This window comes from Mya arenaria, chromosome 5, assembly GCF_026914265.1.
Source record: "Mya arenaria isolate MELC-2E11 chromosome 5, ASM2691426v1".
Lineage (NCBI taxonomy): Eukaryota > Metazoa > Mollusca > Bivalvia > Myida > Myidae > Mya > Mya arenaria.
Genome location: NC_069126.1, coordinates 72,287,527 through 72,303,717, shown reverse-complemented (window position 1 = coordinate 72,303,717; position 16,191 = coordinate 72,287,527). Strand labels below are relative to the sequence as shown.

General features: G+C 32.1%; 1 protein-coding gene across 3 annotated transcripts; it reads left to right on the top strand.

The window, feature by feature from the left end:
- Nucleotides 1-852: 852 nt before the first annotated feature.
- Nucleotides 853-15,766, top strand: LOC128234165 (uncharacterized). Of its 3 annotated transcripts, XM_052948204.1 has the most exons (9): nucleotides 853-1,107; nucleotides 3,946-4,227; nucleotides 4,749-4,980; nucleotides 5,283-5,503; nucleotides 8,918-9,064; nucleotides 10,787-10,826; nucleotides 12,029-12,117; nucleotides 12,565-12,580; nucleotides 15,359-15,766. In XM_052948204.1, exons 1-9 carry the CDS (start codon nucleotides 882-884, stop codon nucleotides 15,360-15,362), a joined length of 1,257 nt encoding a protein of 418 aa, XP_052804164.1. In that variant the 5' UTR covers nucleotides 853-881; the 3' UTR covers nucleotides 15,363-15,766. The 3 variants fall into 3 exon arrangements, 2 of the variants coding, with proteins under 2 accessions (XP_052804164.1, XP_052804163.1); XR_008260895.1 differs by lacking the exons at nucleotides 12,565-12,580; nucleotides 15,359-15,766 and adding an exon at nucleotides 7,614-7,791; XM_052948203.1 differs by lacking the exon at nucleotides 12,565-12,580.
- The last annotated feature ends 425 nt before the right edge of the window (nucleotides 15,767-16,191 follow it).

Sequence of the window (16,191 nt, the reverse complement as noted above, 5' to 3'; positions counted from 1 at the left end):
TATTTTATTAGTTTACAACTTGTCAAAATCTAGGGTACTATGGGAAAAATTAAATGCTACATTATATACGATTTTCTTTCATTTCAAACAGTTGCAAACCAATTTATATACTATCAAATGTTTATAAGAGTCCATCACTCTGCAGCCATATTGCATGTTTTGATCGGAATATTTTTACCAACACATGATTTCCATGCCATATATTTTGCACACTTTGGCGGGGGATTCAATCCTTCGATTTTGCTAGTTAATTTTGTAATTACTAATACATGTGGTTCAATTGTGAATAAATACTATAAGTTTGTATCATTATTTGTATCAGCTTTTGAAACTTCATTCTTTAACATGATGACAAAACGTATCAACTCTCCACTTATACTAAACTATCGCATGCTCACTTAATGTAAACTGTATGCCTTGTAGACGCCCCGTCCACACCAGAAATACGAATGAACAATTTGAGTGGAGACGTGATAACGGACCAGATCACGGTTGTGATTAACATGCAGTTTGAGTTGGCGTGCAAGGCGACAGCGCATCCAACCGCAAATTACAGTTGGACAGGCGGGTCCGAGACAGATCACACACAGATTCTACAGGACACCATTACCACAAAGACAAACACGTCAAGGACCTGTACAGCCCATAATGTGCTGAAACCGTCCATCCTCGTCAGCTTCTATAGCTGTGTATATCAATTGTAAGATTTATCATTTAAAATTATTTTGTAGATCGTAACTGTTCTGCAAGTATTATCTGCATGTGCTTATGCAAACACAGTGTATTACGTCAATCATTGTTTAAATTCAGATCCACCCGAGTCTCTCACTGTACGGCACAAAATAGAAAATGGTGACATAGTTTTATCGAAATTCAGCATCATGGAAAGAACAACTTTAAAGTTGTTTTGCGAAAGTCAAAGCAACCCAAAATCATCCTTTTCCTGGACAGGATCGAACATAATGCAGACTGGAAGTGTTCTTCTCCGCAATAATATAAGCAGATTGGAGAGGGGTCATATGTCGTGTACGGCTAAAAATACAATGACGCATATTGACCAGCCTGTGGAAGGATTGTCGTCTGCAAATATTACACTCAACATTCTCTGTATGTATATTCTGTATTTCTGTTTTCCCTGTGAGTCGACAATACTTATAGTTCTCAGAGTAAATTGCATGTCATGTTTTCAATAGTGCATGGTATATTTGATTTTCAATTAATTTTACATCGCAAACAAATAATAATACACACTGATCTTATACAGTACAATAAAATGACAATAAGATTAAAGAAGATAAAAGTAATGTTATATAAGGTTATCGAACACGAGAGCTATTTTGCCTGTCATCGTTCATCTATATAAGTGCACTAACATATATGATAAAGTCTACATTGTTATTCCTTCACATTAAATACACGGAGTACAACACAATATATTTACATAATTAATACAAAGAAAGCGATTGTTTGTGTATTTTTTTCATTTATGAATGCAGTTTCCCTATGCTAAAATATAACCTGGATATCATTGAGATAAGGAATCAAAATTTCTCTCAAATTATAAAGTATACGAGTATTAAACAACCCAATTATTTGCTTTAAACAGGTTCATTTTGTGGTGTTTGTTTATATAAAACATTAGGCACAATATGTTCAGTTCTATTTCAAATAAATGATAGGATTGAATCCTTGTCTATTTAAACTACAGATCTATGCAAAAAACGGAAAATTTCGTGATTAAGATATCTTTATATTGGTTATTTTTTTACAATAACACAATAGAAACAACCGGGTCAACCTTAGAATCCAGAAATTGTACTTATCTAAGCAGACGAACGGTAGTACCCGCTTTTTATACACTTTAATACGATCTTATTAAAATATGTTATAAATTGAACAATCAAACATTATATTACTAAATTGCAGCAAATTAATAATTTTTTAGCCACTTTTCAACCATTTAATCAATCAATTAATCAATCAATCGATTAATTAATCAATTAAACAACCAATCAATCAATCAATCAATCAATTAATCAATTAAAGATAAGTCATTCGTTTAACTGATTAATTTTGTATGTGCCGGAGGGCTTTCTGCAGTTAAATATGAACTTGAAGGTTTAATTAGGTGATTATATTTGAACATTGAACAAATTGGAATTAACTTTCATATTTCCTTCCATTAATTATTATATGTTTGTATTCAAGAAATTCGTTTTTTACACAAAGTTGCTTTGACGAAAATGTAACGCCATTCTAAAAGAGTGATATATGTCGCATCGGATTATCATTACTGATGGAATTTGTCGCAGCGGATTATCATTACACAATAATAATACACAATGCGCTTATACAATACAATATAATGACAATAAGATCAAAGAAGATAAAAGTAATGTTATATATCCATTCAATTATCGAACACGAGAGCTATTTTGCCTGTCATCGCTCATCTGAGTGCTCTAACATATATAAGAAAATCTACAATTTTATTCCTTCACATTGCATACAATGAGTACAACACAATGTATTTACATAATTAATACAAAGTAAGCGTTTGTTTGTTTGTTTTTTCATTTATAAGTGCAGTTTCCCTATGCCAAAATATAACCTGGATATCATTTAGAAAGAAGGAATCAAAATTTCTCTCATATTATAAAGATATTTGGTAAACTGCAATTTGTGTTGAGACCGATGACGCGTTTTCTCCCACCTCCCAATGTGAAGTATAAATCACCCGAGATGTTCCACTTTAACCTAAAATAGTTATTTTCAGTCAATCGTCACTCTCATGATTCGCCCAAACAAAAGCGAATACGAGTATTAAACAACCCAATATTTTCTTTAAACAGGTTCACTTTGTGGTGTTTGTTTTCTATATTATAAATTAGGGACAATATGTACAGTTCTATTTCAAATAAATGATAGGATTGAATCCTTGTCTATTTAAACTACAGATCTATGCAAAAATGGAGAATATCGTGATTAAGATGTCTTTATATTGGTTATTTTTTACAATAACACAATAGAAACAACCGGGTCAACCTAAGTATCCAAAATTTGTATGTAGCAGACGAACGGAAGTACCCGCTTTTGATTCACTTAAATATGATCTTATTGAAATAGTTTATAAATAAAACAATCAAACATTATATTTTTTAACTAAATTGCAGTAAATGAATAAAAATTTAAGCCACTTTTCAACTATTTAATCAATCAATTAATCAATCAATCAACAAATCAATCAATTAAACAACCAATCAATCAATCAATTAAAGAACCAATCAGTAACTCGTTTAACTGATTAATTTTGTATGTGCCGGAGGGCTTTCTACAATTCATATGAACTTGAAGGTTTAATTAGGGGATTCTATTTGAACATTGAACGTTGAATCAATGTACATACATATTTTGTTCCATTACATAGTAAAAGCTTGTACTACAGCCTGCAGTTTTTTTTTACACAAGTTTGCTTTGATGTTAATATAACGCCATTCGAAAAGAGTGATATATGTCGCAGTTGGTTATCGGTATTCATGGTATTTGTCCGAAAGCAAGTAATTGCCATTAGGTTAATAATCCTTTTGCAATCCCTGCGATGAATGTTAACCATTGCAATCTCTTTAATATTCCAATTAAGCTATATATTTGGACTATCCGTGAGGCTATAAAAACTGAGCTTGTGATGGTCTTTGATTGCGGTAAAATTAATATCAAGTTGATGAAACAAATGCCGACAAAGATGCTGATATCGCTGCTGTTCAAACAGCCTTTTTTTATAATAAGTTTAACTTTAAACTGTTATTGTCAGCCCCGCAGTTGCATTATACCAGAGAGGTTTTGCAAATATTCAGTGAATATAAGAATTGAATATTGTCATAAACCGATGAACCTTATTCATTTTAAATATAATCATTAAGTAATAGTGTCATTTTTACACACTAGATTCGCCCCAGTTGCATCAACTTCCCGGGGTTAGCGCTCTGGAAGGTGAAAATTTAACACTGAAATGTGAATACGAGCCAGGTAACCCAACAGAAACAACAGTCGGTATTACTCGGTTAAACGACCGGATTACCTGGACCGAAAGAACACATTTCATTCCATCACTGAAGAGAAGCGATGCTGGTATGTACAGTTACACAGTTCGTAACATCATGAAGCCAACGGGACAACAGAATGAAATCGTTGGAGAGGATACTGGGATTTTCCAGGTTAACGTATGGTGTAAGTGTTTATATTATGAGCTAACACTAGAACGTGACTGTGGCACGATGCTGTGGAATGAAACAACATTTTATCGTCGTAGTCCGTTTGATCTCACGAACCTCAAACAAATTACGATTCAATGCTGTTCTTCCATGTTTCTTGTTTGTGATATTTTGTTTTTGTGTTCTATGTCTTTGGCGTTTACCAAGTGCCATTAAACCGGGTTTATGTTTAAACATTTCACATAAGTATCAAAACAGCCAAACAACTTTATCTTAAAAGTGTAAAGTTAAATATGTCAATGGAATTTGTGACATGCAAGCATAGCTCCGAGGGTTAATTCATTTTTAAAATCCGAATTAAGAAATGTAAAATTCCATGGTACGAATACAAAAATATATTTTTTAGTTTTTATATAAAACATGTATTTATGTAAATAGGCAATCTTACTATCATTTGAAAAACAACCAGTTATACCTTGCTTTTTTATAATTTATCTTTTAATTACGTTTATAAATATATGTGTTTGTGTTCTGCAGACAAAACTTCTGTGACCAAGTTTGGTTTAACCAGTCATCCAGACGCGATTAATGTTACTGTTGATGAAAACACAACGCTTAACTTCTACTGTAAAGTTGACAGTAACCCAAGCTCCACTATTTCATTTGGAAAATCGGACAGGATACAAAACAACACTACCCTAAAAAGGAACTACGGGTTCCTTCATTTGGCATTTGATGTTCAACAAGCCGGCTGTTTCGATACAGCAAGGTACTATTGTCTTGCGTATAACAACTACACAAAGATTGAGTCGGCACTAAGAAAACAAATGGACGTGTATGTTCGATGTAAGAAACCCATATTTTACATCAGTATGATGCTCATTTAAACAAAATTAGACACATAAAAATCAAAAGTTGAATTTAATGTGACGTTCTGTGTAGGATTTAATTTTGTGTGAACTTATCAGTATGTTTATAGAAAAAGGTTTTAGAATTTAGTATGAGAAAGGCCATATGTGTTTTATTATTTTAAAGCACATCCATAATCTTGAAGAAATACATTTTTCCAAGGTTCACCAAGAGCATCAGGAGGTCAATGGGAAAGCAACATTACAGGGGTACAACGTATTATCAAGTTCACAACAGTGACAAATACACAGTCAGCAATGCCGGTGGACTTACAACATTCACCATCAATGCTATTGAGCAAGAATATTTTTCAACCTATCTGCTTACGGTGTCCAATGGAATAAGTCCCGACTTCAACAAAATATTCAACTTAAGACCTCAAGGTATTTAAACTTCGTTTACTGAACAATTTATTGAATACCTTTATTAGCATGAACCACGTTTTTTTAATGAAATTGTGTATACTTTTTATCCAGCTTAGGACATGTTCAGAACTGTTTAAATTTTCAAAACTAAATTTAAAGCAATATTTTTGTTTTAAATCTGCACCAATATTTATGCAAAAAACAACAGAAACAAGCTCAGTAGCAAAAAGGTGCAAACCCGGTTGCATCATATTACACTAAAAATACTTTCTTTTACATAAACTTATTTACTAATAAGCCTGGAGCAAATGGTTTCTTCTTTTCTTATGCATCCGGACAGGTTCATATAATGGTCACATTTTCGTAATTTACACCCATTTGATATGTTGTTTTGTTTTGCATTTCTTAAAAGAATAAGTATGAAACTTTACTTCTGTTACATGTTTGCATTGGTGCAAAATCTTTAACCTGTTTTTAGCAAAATCTATCAGTCATTTGTTTTGCTTTATATTAATGTTTTAACACTTTAAAACGGTGTTAATTGAACCCCCTTACATCAGTGCATTTTGTTACCGTTTATTTGGACAGTGAAAATAGTGCAAATTCGAGTTGTCCCTCTTGTAGTTCATGCTACATTCATACATAAACTTTAGTAAAATCATACTAAAAAATATATAGATTTGTTTCGAACGCTTAAACTGAAAACAAAACGTAATAAAAAGGCACCCTGTTACTTCCATAATGATATCTATATAATAACATCATTTTGTCGCCTATGCGCAATATGTCTTAGAATAGTAGCTAAAATATATATACACAAGTTTGCATTATAATCCTAGATAGGTTTTTGAGCTATATTTTAGATAATAATATGTTATATGTATTTATGAAGAAAAACTTTTATTTGTCTATACGATTAGTTTATGCACTGACTTTACTTTAAATTTGTTCCAAATATGCAAAACTAAGTTGATTTCGTTAAGGAAGATTCATAAAATAATTGATAAATATGAACTAATTTGTTTTTCATCAGCTAAACGACACCTAACTTTAGAGTAATACACGAGCCGAAAATGCTGTGGGTGAAGTAACTGTTTTTAATATGTTGTCAATGACGACGTTCAACAGCTAGCATGCGTATCAGTCAATGATATGTGCATGTTAGAGTAGGCTAGTAAGTGAACACATGCAAAGGATATAAACACGCTCAAATAAAAAGGTTTTAAGCAGCTATTAACAGTGTTATCATCTCAAATGGAATGCAACCATAACAAGAACACACGTTTTAACAACGGAGAATAAAACGATAATTTTGTAAACACCTGATTACTTTCTTTGGTCTTATTTGTTTTTGAATTTATTTTTCAAAAACATTTAAAAACTTAACAAAAGATTTGAACGTGAACACTATGATGAGTAACATTAAGGAGATGCCCTAAATTTCGTTACTTGCAATTACAATTATGGATGCATGTGTAAAGAACATGAATGTATGAAATCAATAAGTATGAACACGAGTTTGCAATAATAAGTTTTTATTCATCTCAATTCAGTTCAAGCTATAAATACCAACATTGACCTTGAGCATTTTAGAACATCTTATATTGTTTTGTTGCGAACCTTTCACACGCTAAATAAAACATTTGGACGGCATCAGTAAACGAGAATAAGTCAAAACAAAAACTTGAATTGTATACCAACAGAAAGAGCAAATAATTATCATTCATGTTTATGGTATATGTTATGAACATATTAATCACAAAGTACTGATGGCCAATGCGTAAAAACATACCGATCACCCCTCGTATATTTGTGTATTGTGTTTTATAATACACTATACTATGGTTATATTTGTCGGATTGAATGCTAATTGTGACAAGGCTGGAGATCAGAATCTCAAAATAAAAGAAATGAAATATCTTCTTTTGTCTTGTAAGGTCTACAAGTTTATAAAGTGTTTGCGGTGTGTGAACGGTTTGATTCAAACAAAGGCCAACGATGCTCAAAATAGATGTTCTTTTTCCATGAGTGAAGCAATTGGCTTAAAACGACTTACATTTACTACATGTAAATTTCTATAATTTTATTAATCTTTGTAAAACACACGCCTGTAGTTTATTTATTACAGATGTCCCTCAGTGTCCTACTGATTTGACATATAGTACAACGACATCGTCTTCAGCTACTATCGTGTGGATCAGTCACTTCAATGGTGGACTTAAGCAAACATTTATCGTTTTGTACAAAATGATTGAAAGTTCGGAATACTTGGTTCTTATGGCAGATGAGATTGACCAGAAGATACAGTACGAAATAATACTAACAGGATATATTTGCACTTAGCTTGTAGCCGTCATCGTTTCGTTGTTGAATAAATAATTTAATCCCGTCTTTCCGTCTCTTTCGGGTACTGTTAACTTATTGATTAATCTTGCTTTATATGGAATGTAATGCAACTAGGTCGTGTGAATAGGTTTTTCCAACTAAAACTATAAACGTATACTATGAACTTGATTCAGAAATCATATTTTGGTTCAATTGAGTGCTTCAACAAATATTTGTGTTATTGCATTAAGCAAAATCGATTTTAGCAAACTTGGTTCATCAATACGATAGATAGGCTTGAAAAGCGGTATTATTGCTCGTCCTTTCATGGGGTGCAATATTCGAATCATACAGCGAATACTTTTTCAGCATAATCGAGGAAGTGTTATAAAGTCCACAAACACTCCTATTTATTATTCAGTTGCTATTTCAAGCATCGGCTGATTTGATTCAAACTAGACTATGTACGTATATGGCAAGAAAAACGCAATCTATCTACAAAGCAATGAACTAGAGTATAATGTTTGAAAGTGCAGTCCTAGGCACAGGGATAAGATTTTGTATCCCAGAAAATCTCTAGAGCACTAATCTGGACTTAATTAACATAGAGGTTCGCGTGAGTGACAGTAATTAATCCACAATTGTCATGAAAATAACTCCTTCGCAAAAATAGCAGGTGCACTGCTTTGATTTTAAAATCATTTCACAGATTGTTTGCTTTGTTAAGCTAATGTTTAAATAACATAGACACGATGAGTTAAGGAACATCGGGCTTTTAGATATTTTGACTGAAATAGTACTTGGATGATCGACTTAACCAATTACTCAGACAACGTTGGGTTAATGAAGTACAGGAACAGGAAGCCTGATTTTTAAATAAATTGATTTTCAAAGGAATGTGCCGTTATTTACTTCAGTCTAATCTTAAAATAAATACCGAAAATTTGGATATCGGCGTACCAAAGATGTTTAAGATATATTCAAAAGATTATAAAGAGGTTAAGATAATCACAAGTCCTTTCTTTCTTGGCAATATTAAATACTTACAAGATACAAGAATATTTTTGTAGTAGTTTACATGCTGAATTTTGCTATTGTTTAATCTAGAACCACCACCTGGAACCATTGGATCTATAGTTGGTGGAACAACTGCAGGGATAGTGGCAGCGATTATTCTGGTGATAGTGGTGGTCTTTGTTTTGAGACGAAAGTACAACTTTGACTGTTTGTGTTCATTCAGGCTATCTCGGAAAGGTGAGATTTCATGTGCGAATATTTGATGTAGAAAATAGCACTTGTATAATATAATATGATACAATTGAAATTACAAGATATACTATAAAGGCCAGAATATTACTTAGAATGCCAGTTTAAGTTCATTCTTTTTAATTAATTGGGGTTTTGTGCATTGATGATCTCACGCTTTACAATCAACAAACACCCGAGTCTATAACAAGCCTTCTTAAATGATCGTACGATGGCCTACAGATAAATGTGTTATTCCTAAGTCTATTTAAAATACAAAAGAGGCTTGTCAATGTAATCTGCGACTTTTACTTCAAGATGATTTGACTTTAAACAGTTTTTAACAATAAGCATTGTGAATCACGTTTATAACTACCGGAAATGAATCACAACAATCATATCAGCTGCTCTGAATGAACCGGCGCTTTGTCTCGCACCAAGATTTACTTTTGACACTGCTACCTCAATGCATTGGCACTTGTGACCCTCAAATAATTGAGTTTCTACTCTGCAACTTCACCTCTAGAAAGTATTTTGTTGCGTTCGGGGCAGCAATACCAACACTAGAAATTCCACATACCACGAATCACAGATGCTCCTTTCTTAGTAAATAAGGTGGGGATCTAGAGTGTATTAATCGTTCACGAAGCTCCAACGACATGTATAATCGAGAATCGACATCAGATGTATTGCTCCACCACAATACGCGCAGAGACCACGTAACCTCGCATCTGTGACACACATTCTATACCGTTAATTGACAATGAACCAAAAATATATTCCACCTACTGCGCGGAGCATAATAGGATAGATAGGACGAGTCCATTATTTAGAGTTATACCTCTATCTATAGACTAGTTCATGTGTGATTTGAAGGGAGACAGTTATGAACGCTGCCATGTTAGTTATACTCAAACAGTTTAAACACACTAAATAATTAAACGCTTTGTATTTCAAAAATCATCACATTAATAAGTTGAACATATGTATCTTAAAATGAAATAAAAAAAGACACCCTAGTCTTTGATGAACAATAGTTATGTTAAATGTTAGTCTTTCATAAGAATTCTAAGCTTTATACGTTTTCATTTATGTACAAGTTATATCAAGTTTTAACTTGCCTCGAATACTTTTGACCATACCCAATTTAAACACATAATTCCCCAAATCGCACATACCATCCATATGTCCTTTGGGTTGAACGCTGCCATAAACGTGACACGATATACTTAAGTCTTCAATGCGATTTAGGCAACACTTTCACACGATATGGAATCAGTGCTAAGATAATGTCATTGCACAGCTATGTATGTGCAAACAATCAAGTTAACTTTTTCATAAATGTTATCTTTCTTATATACTCGTACTAATATAGACGTTTACTTTGCAACAACGAATGAATTCTTGCAATCTTACATCAAACACATACACCCTGCCAAATTACAAATTGAATACTTCAGATGAAATTGAGTGGTCTTATCATCTCTCCGTGGAAATAAGTAGATTATAACTCGGAAAAGGTCAATGAGCTATTGTACGGATATATCAGTCCAATTCAGTCTCTTCTAAACAATAATTGGAACTTCAAGAGACTGAGAGAACATTTTTAAAGTGTTCTTCTTATTAAATAGCATCCAACTTGACATGTACTAGCCATACTTATAAGTATACATTGAACAAAGAATTAAGAAGTCAACCGAGTCAGACATTATGTTTGATAATCGTTTTCAGATCTGTATCATGATGCACACACAGATAACGGAATAGATACGTAAGTCACCATTTTAGTGAATAAATCCGAATGAGATTTACTAATAACCCTCTTTGCCCGTCCAGCTGTCTGCTTGTCCTAATTTGTTATGTGTTTTGTCGTAAACAGAAATCAAAGTTCGTACGTTTCATCGTTTGTTTTTTATTAAAGTGATGTAATTTCTACGTTAATATTGTCATAATAACGATCCTTTGCAAATTTCTTCAAATTCAGCATGTCAATTTACTTTTTATCTGAACTTTTTTTAAGAACGAAAAGGATTAAAAAGCATCGATATGTTACAAAAAAAACCCATAATTTTGTAAAAATGTTCCCAAAATGCCTTTCTTGAAAAGAAAAATATGCTAAAGCAAAACATATTGAAAATGAACTTGTTAAAGACATCAGATGAATTTGAATAAAACTTGGATGGCATAAGATCTTGTACTTTGAACAAAAATTAAATATGTGTGACTAGTTTGTCCCCAATTTGCTTTAAAATGAAATAAAAAAAAACATGTTGGCTGTGTTAATATGTATTTAAGCCAATATTAAGAACCATAACTCTGGGATTCACAGGTCTTAATGTGTATCCCATTATGTTAAATGTGATGTTGAAAAAAAACATACGATGACGATACTTGTGCTTGGAACAGATGACAATTTTCTTTTGTGTACAATACAATACCTCATTTTCCATTCACCGTACTTTCAAACATACCTGTACGATGATGTTCATCATCCTTTGGTTTATCTTTACATATGGTATGGTCATTACGCATACATGAAATATTTGTTTGCAATTGACCATAAATTGAAATATCGCAGTGAAAGCATTATGATATAAAGCATATGTTTACTTCAAGGGTAATACCACATGAATTTAAGTTGACACCATGCCCCCTTAAATAATCACCCTATTCACTATGCTATTATTCGTGGGCCTAATCACATCAAGTGATGACTATCAACGTGTCAAACACGTGCTTAAAACAGTTTGCAGATGTTGCAAGAACTATTTTCTGAACTTTTGCTGATAAAATATTTACTCATAGTAATGCATATATGCACATTGAACACTAAACACTAATTTCCAACAAAACAATGTTAACACTGATTTTTTCTAATGTTAACAATCGCATTGTTTATTCTTACATTGTTCTCTGAATAATGATGATATGAAGGCCCTATGACGTACAATTAAACAGCTCTCACAATTACAGACAAGGAGCTGATAATCGTTGGTACAACGCTTCTCAGACCTATGAAGACATTTCAATGGTAACGGACAAATCTATGTACGATACACTGAGTAAGAATTTAAACTTACTTATGTATAACTATTGTACTGTTTTTCAAAATTTGATTATTATACAAACGTATTTTGGGTTTTGAATGTTTCGTTCTACGAAAATGAATCCATCGGCGTGGTAAACCAATTCTCTAATTCGCTTGATTTAAATACGATTAGTAAACAAATATAATATATGTGCTGTAGTAGACGCATTGGTTGTATTAGAGCTTCAGGAATGTATAACAATTATAGTCTTATATTAATAAACCTAGATTTAATTGTGTATTTTCGATTGTATGTAACCTTTCTGTTTGCATTATTGATGACCGGGAAATGGTAACTTTAAATGTACATTTAAAGAGAGATTGCAATTGCAAATTGCAATTATATTCATACATTATTAAACATTTGTGATGGTATACATACAAAGCGGTATGCTGTTTTTAAAGTCATTTTATTTTACAGATAATGGAGACAATGGGTGAGATAAACAAATAAAATTACTCCTTTTACAGTTCCAGACGTACAAAAGTGTATGAATTGCAACACAAAGATAATTGTGCACCTATGAATTTCACAATGTTTCAATACGGCATTAACTATTTCTTTTCTGCTATAGGACACTATGCCGTTATTTGTGCTGCTTAAGACATACTATTAAATAGTCAATATAATTTCTGCCGTTAATATTTACTGATCCTATATCTGTTGTTTATGACATATGTATCGTAAAAGTAACCTGAAATGTACGCATTAATCTGCCGTATATCAATCTACTATCGGTAAGGGTTAGGTGTGTTAATAAACCTCTCGGTTATATATGAAGTATAAAAAATGTTTCACTTTTGTTTGAGAAAACATGTAGCAAGAAACTGTAAGTATTTTCAAAGTGTTGTTAATTTTTCTTTATTTAAATGGGAACGACTCAAAAACTACCCTTAAATTAAATTTTACTTAATTAAACATGACGTCTGAAACGCATAATAAATTTGTGGTAGTCCAGCAATGATATTTAATTGGGAAAAAAATGTATTTTATGATAGATATTCTAGTCTGGAATTTATTTTATTGAAGCGGGTCCAAAATTCACTCAACCACTCACACTTTTTTATGGCTCTGAAATCAACAGATATGTTCATCTAACAAATAATATAATTCAATGATATACATGAAGTGATAAAATGAATTACCTACACAATAACTATTTAAAATATGTGAACATTAAATTGTCCCTCACAAGAATGATTCCAAACTGGTGAATTTAATTACATAAAATATCACACTTATTCCAAAACAATGCTGTTATATACAAATTATAGTTGTAAACTGACAACAAAGAAGTACTCAGATGAATGTAGGATTTCAAACCCTTCCCCGCTGTGACTTTGACAGCAACTCCTCATATACTTCACATTACACACGACTGTAAGAATATTAAAAAATGCATAATATAAAACAAACATTTGACAAATTAAGTCAGATAAGTCTTAAATCTCAGCCTTTTAAATGCCAAATATTCTGTGACATATTACTTCCATTGTTCAACCCATCCATATTTACAAAACGAAACAATAAAATAACATAATATATTATAAAATAATCCAGAATCCTGTTTATAGAAAAAGTTTAATATTTTATTTAATTTTAACTTGAAAGGTTAAACTCTATTCACCACATTTTGTCACTTCAACGTCAAGGTAAACCTGTCTCTAGCGAGAATCTTTTTATTCTAGGTAAATCGTCTAAAAATGAAGTCCGAACATTGCCTTACACAAAACTGAAGTCTATACAAAATTATACAGTATTTCTGTATAATTATATGAAGTAAATTGTACCGTTATCATTTAGCATACACCACACAGAACGTAATTAAGCGCAAATAAAATATCTCCAGAATTGGCTATGAAATATGGTTGCTTGATATCAATAAATTATATTGCAAAAAAAAGCATGTTAAAGAATGTCTTTAAATATTTTTTTAATTAACTCTTCATCGCATGCGGTCACGTCAACGTCTCGATAAACTACTTTTGTTACAGTTACTACAGATAGTTTGCCTTAATGTTATTATGCGATATATATAGGACTAAAAAGTCAACAAACATTTTTTCTCATTTATTTTCAACATATACCATATTTACATAATGTATTAAGAATATCTATATAAATATATATTCTTTATTCATTATGTAAATATGATATATGTTGAAAATAAATGAGAAATAAATGTTTATATATATAAATACTTAAACATTACTATGTTGTTAAGAATAAAATCTACCAAACACACACACAAACACACGCACGCAAGCACGCTTGCACGCACGCACGCACGCACGTACACACACACACACACACACACACACACACACACACACACACACACAAACACACACGCGCGCGCACGCGCGCGTTGTTTAGGCTAAATATTTCTTTATATGTATATTACAATGTAGTTGCTTAGAATATCGAGAACTTCCCATTTATTTATGTGGGTTTCATAGTTATCATTGTTAAATGCTATTTGCTCTTCTATTTTGTTTCTTAATTTTAGATAATGCAAAAATGCATCGAAAACAATTGTCGGTCATTACATTTTGTTGAGTAAATATAAAATTTCATTAAAATAATTAGAAAATTACAGATTTTACTGTACTTGCTTTTCTTGACAATGCCTAAAAGGGCTTCATGTTTGTAAATTGTTATATTCATTTATGTCAATGCAATTAAGTTGTTTAATTTATTCCATAATTGTTGTGTTTTTGACACTCACAATACAAATGTTCAATTGATTCTTCATTTGAATTGCAAAATGTACATAGACTGCAGTCGACTAATTTAAGTTTAAACAGAAATTGGTTGGTCGGTAATATTCTCATAAGGAATTTGTAGTTGAAGCTACGTAATATTGTATTTATCGCTAGTCAACAAACATGCTCTGTTTCAGCCCCGACAGCTCGCACGTGTACACGCCGTTGGATGCGTCTGTTTAAAAGAAAAATGTAGTCTATGGAAACGTAAAAAGTAGTAGTATTGTATACATTGAATTTGGTTTGATATCTATAGTATTATGAGCACAATTTCTTTAGTATTATTAGGAAGAAAATAGTACGAGACTCGACAGCATTGCGTACATTACAGGTTGTAGGTGTAACTAAATAGAACAAAATGATTATGAACGTTTGCATTATGTCTTCGTTTCAGTTTGTATGCAGCATTTTCGCATCGTGTTTGTTCTCATCTTTTCTTTGGTTTGTAGATGACCCCGTTTACAACAACACTGTGCTAAAGGACCCGGCACAGTCGTTGTTTCAGATGAACTAGCGGAAAGTTTACCTATAATGTTTGACGCTGTTCGACGATGTAAGAGGATGTGAAGTTTTAGGATTGTTGTACGCTTCGTTGTCAGTTAAATGTTTACCATGCATTATATTGTGAAGGCAATGCTGAACCTTTCTTTGTTGAGGATATCACAGAGATGGAAAATAGGGAAATTACATAATAATGTTACAAATGCCATGGTTATGTTCGTGTTTAAATTTGTAATTTGTAGAAATTCTTGTGATTTAATCCTTATATAACAACATGTATGCTGCTCGTTAGCCTTTGTTTTGTATATTATGATATGTAATATTGTTATTAATCTAAAAATAAACGATTCAATACTTATGTTACAACCCTGGTATAACTAAGTTTTACGTATGTAAATCTGTAAATAATTTATATTTGGCAATATACGAGAGTCGTCCTGGATATCGTACAATTGTTTTTTAAAGACGGAAAAGAGAGAAAAAACATCTAGGTAAATATTTGACATCATTCCTTACAAAAATGTCTCAAAGTATCAAGGACGTTCATATAAATTTATATTTAATGTACATTGGAAAGATATAATAGGTTGCGTCAAGACCCACACCGCGTGAGCGACACATACTCCTAAATTGTCAATTACATCATCTATTTACATTCGACACACTCAATACCTATCACAATTGATATGTAATTTACTGTCTTAAGTATACTCTATTAGCTTTAGACATTTTAAAGGATGCTTTTTTAGCCAAATCTCGAGTTTTTCCATACAGTGTGCAT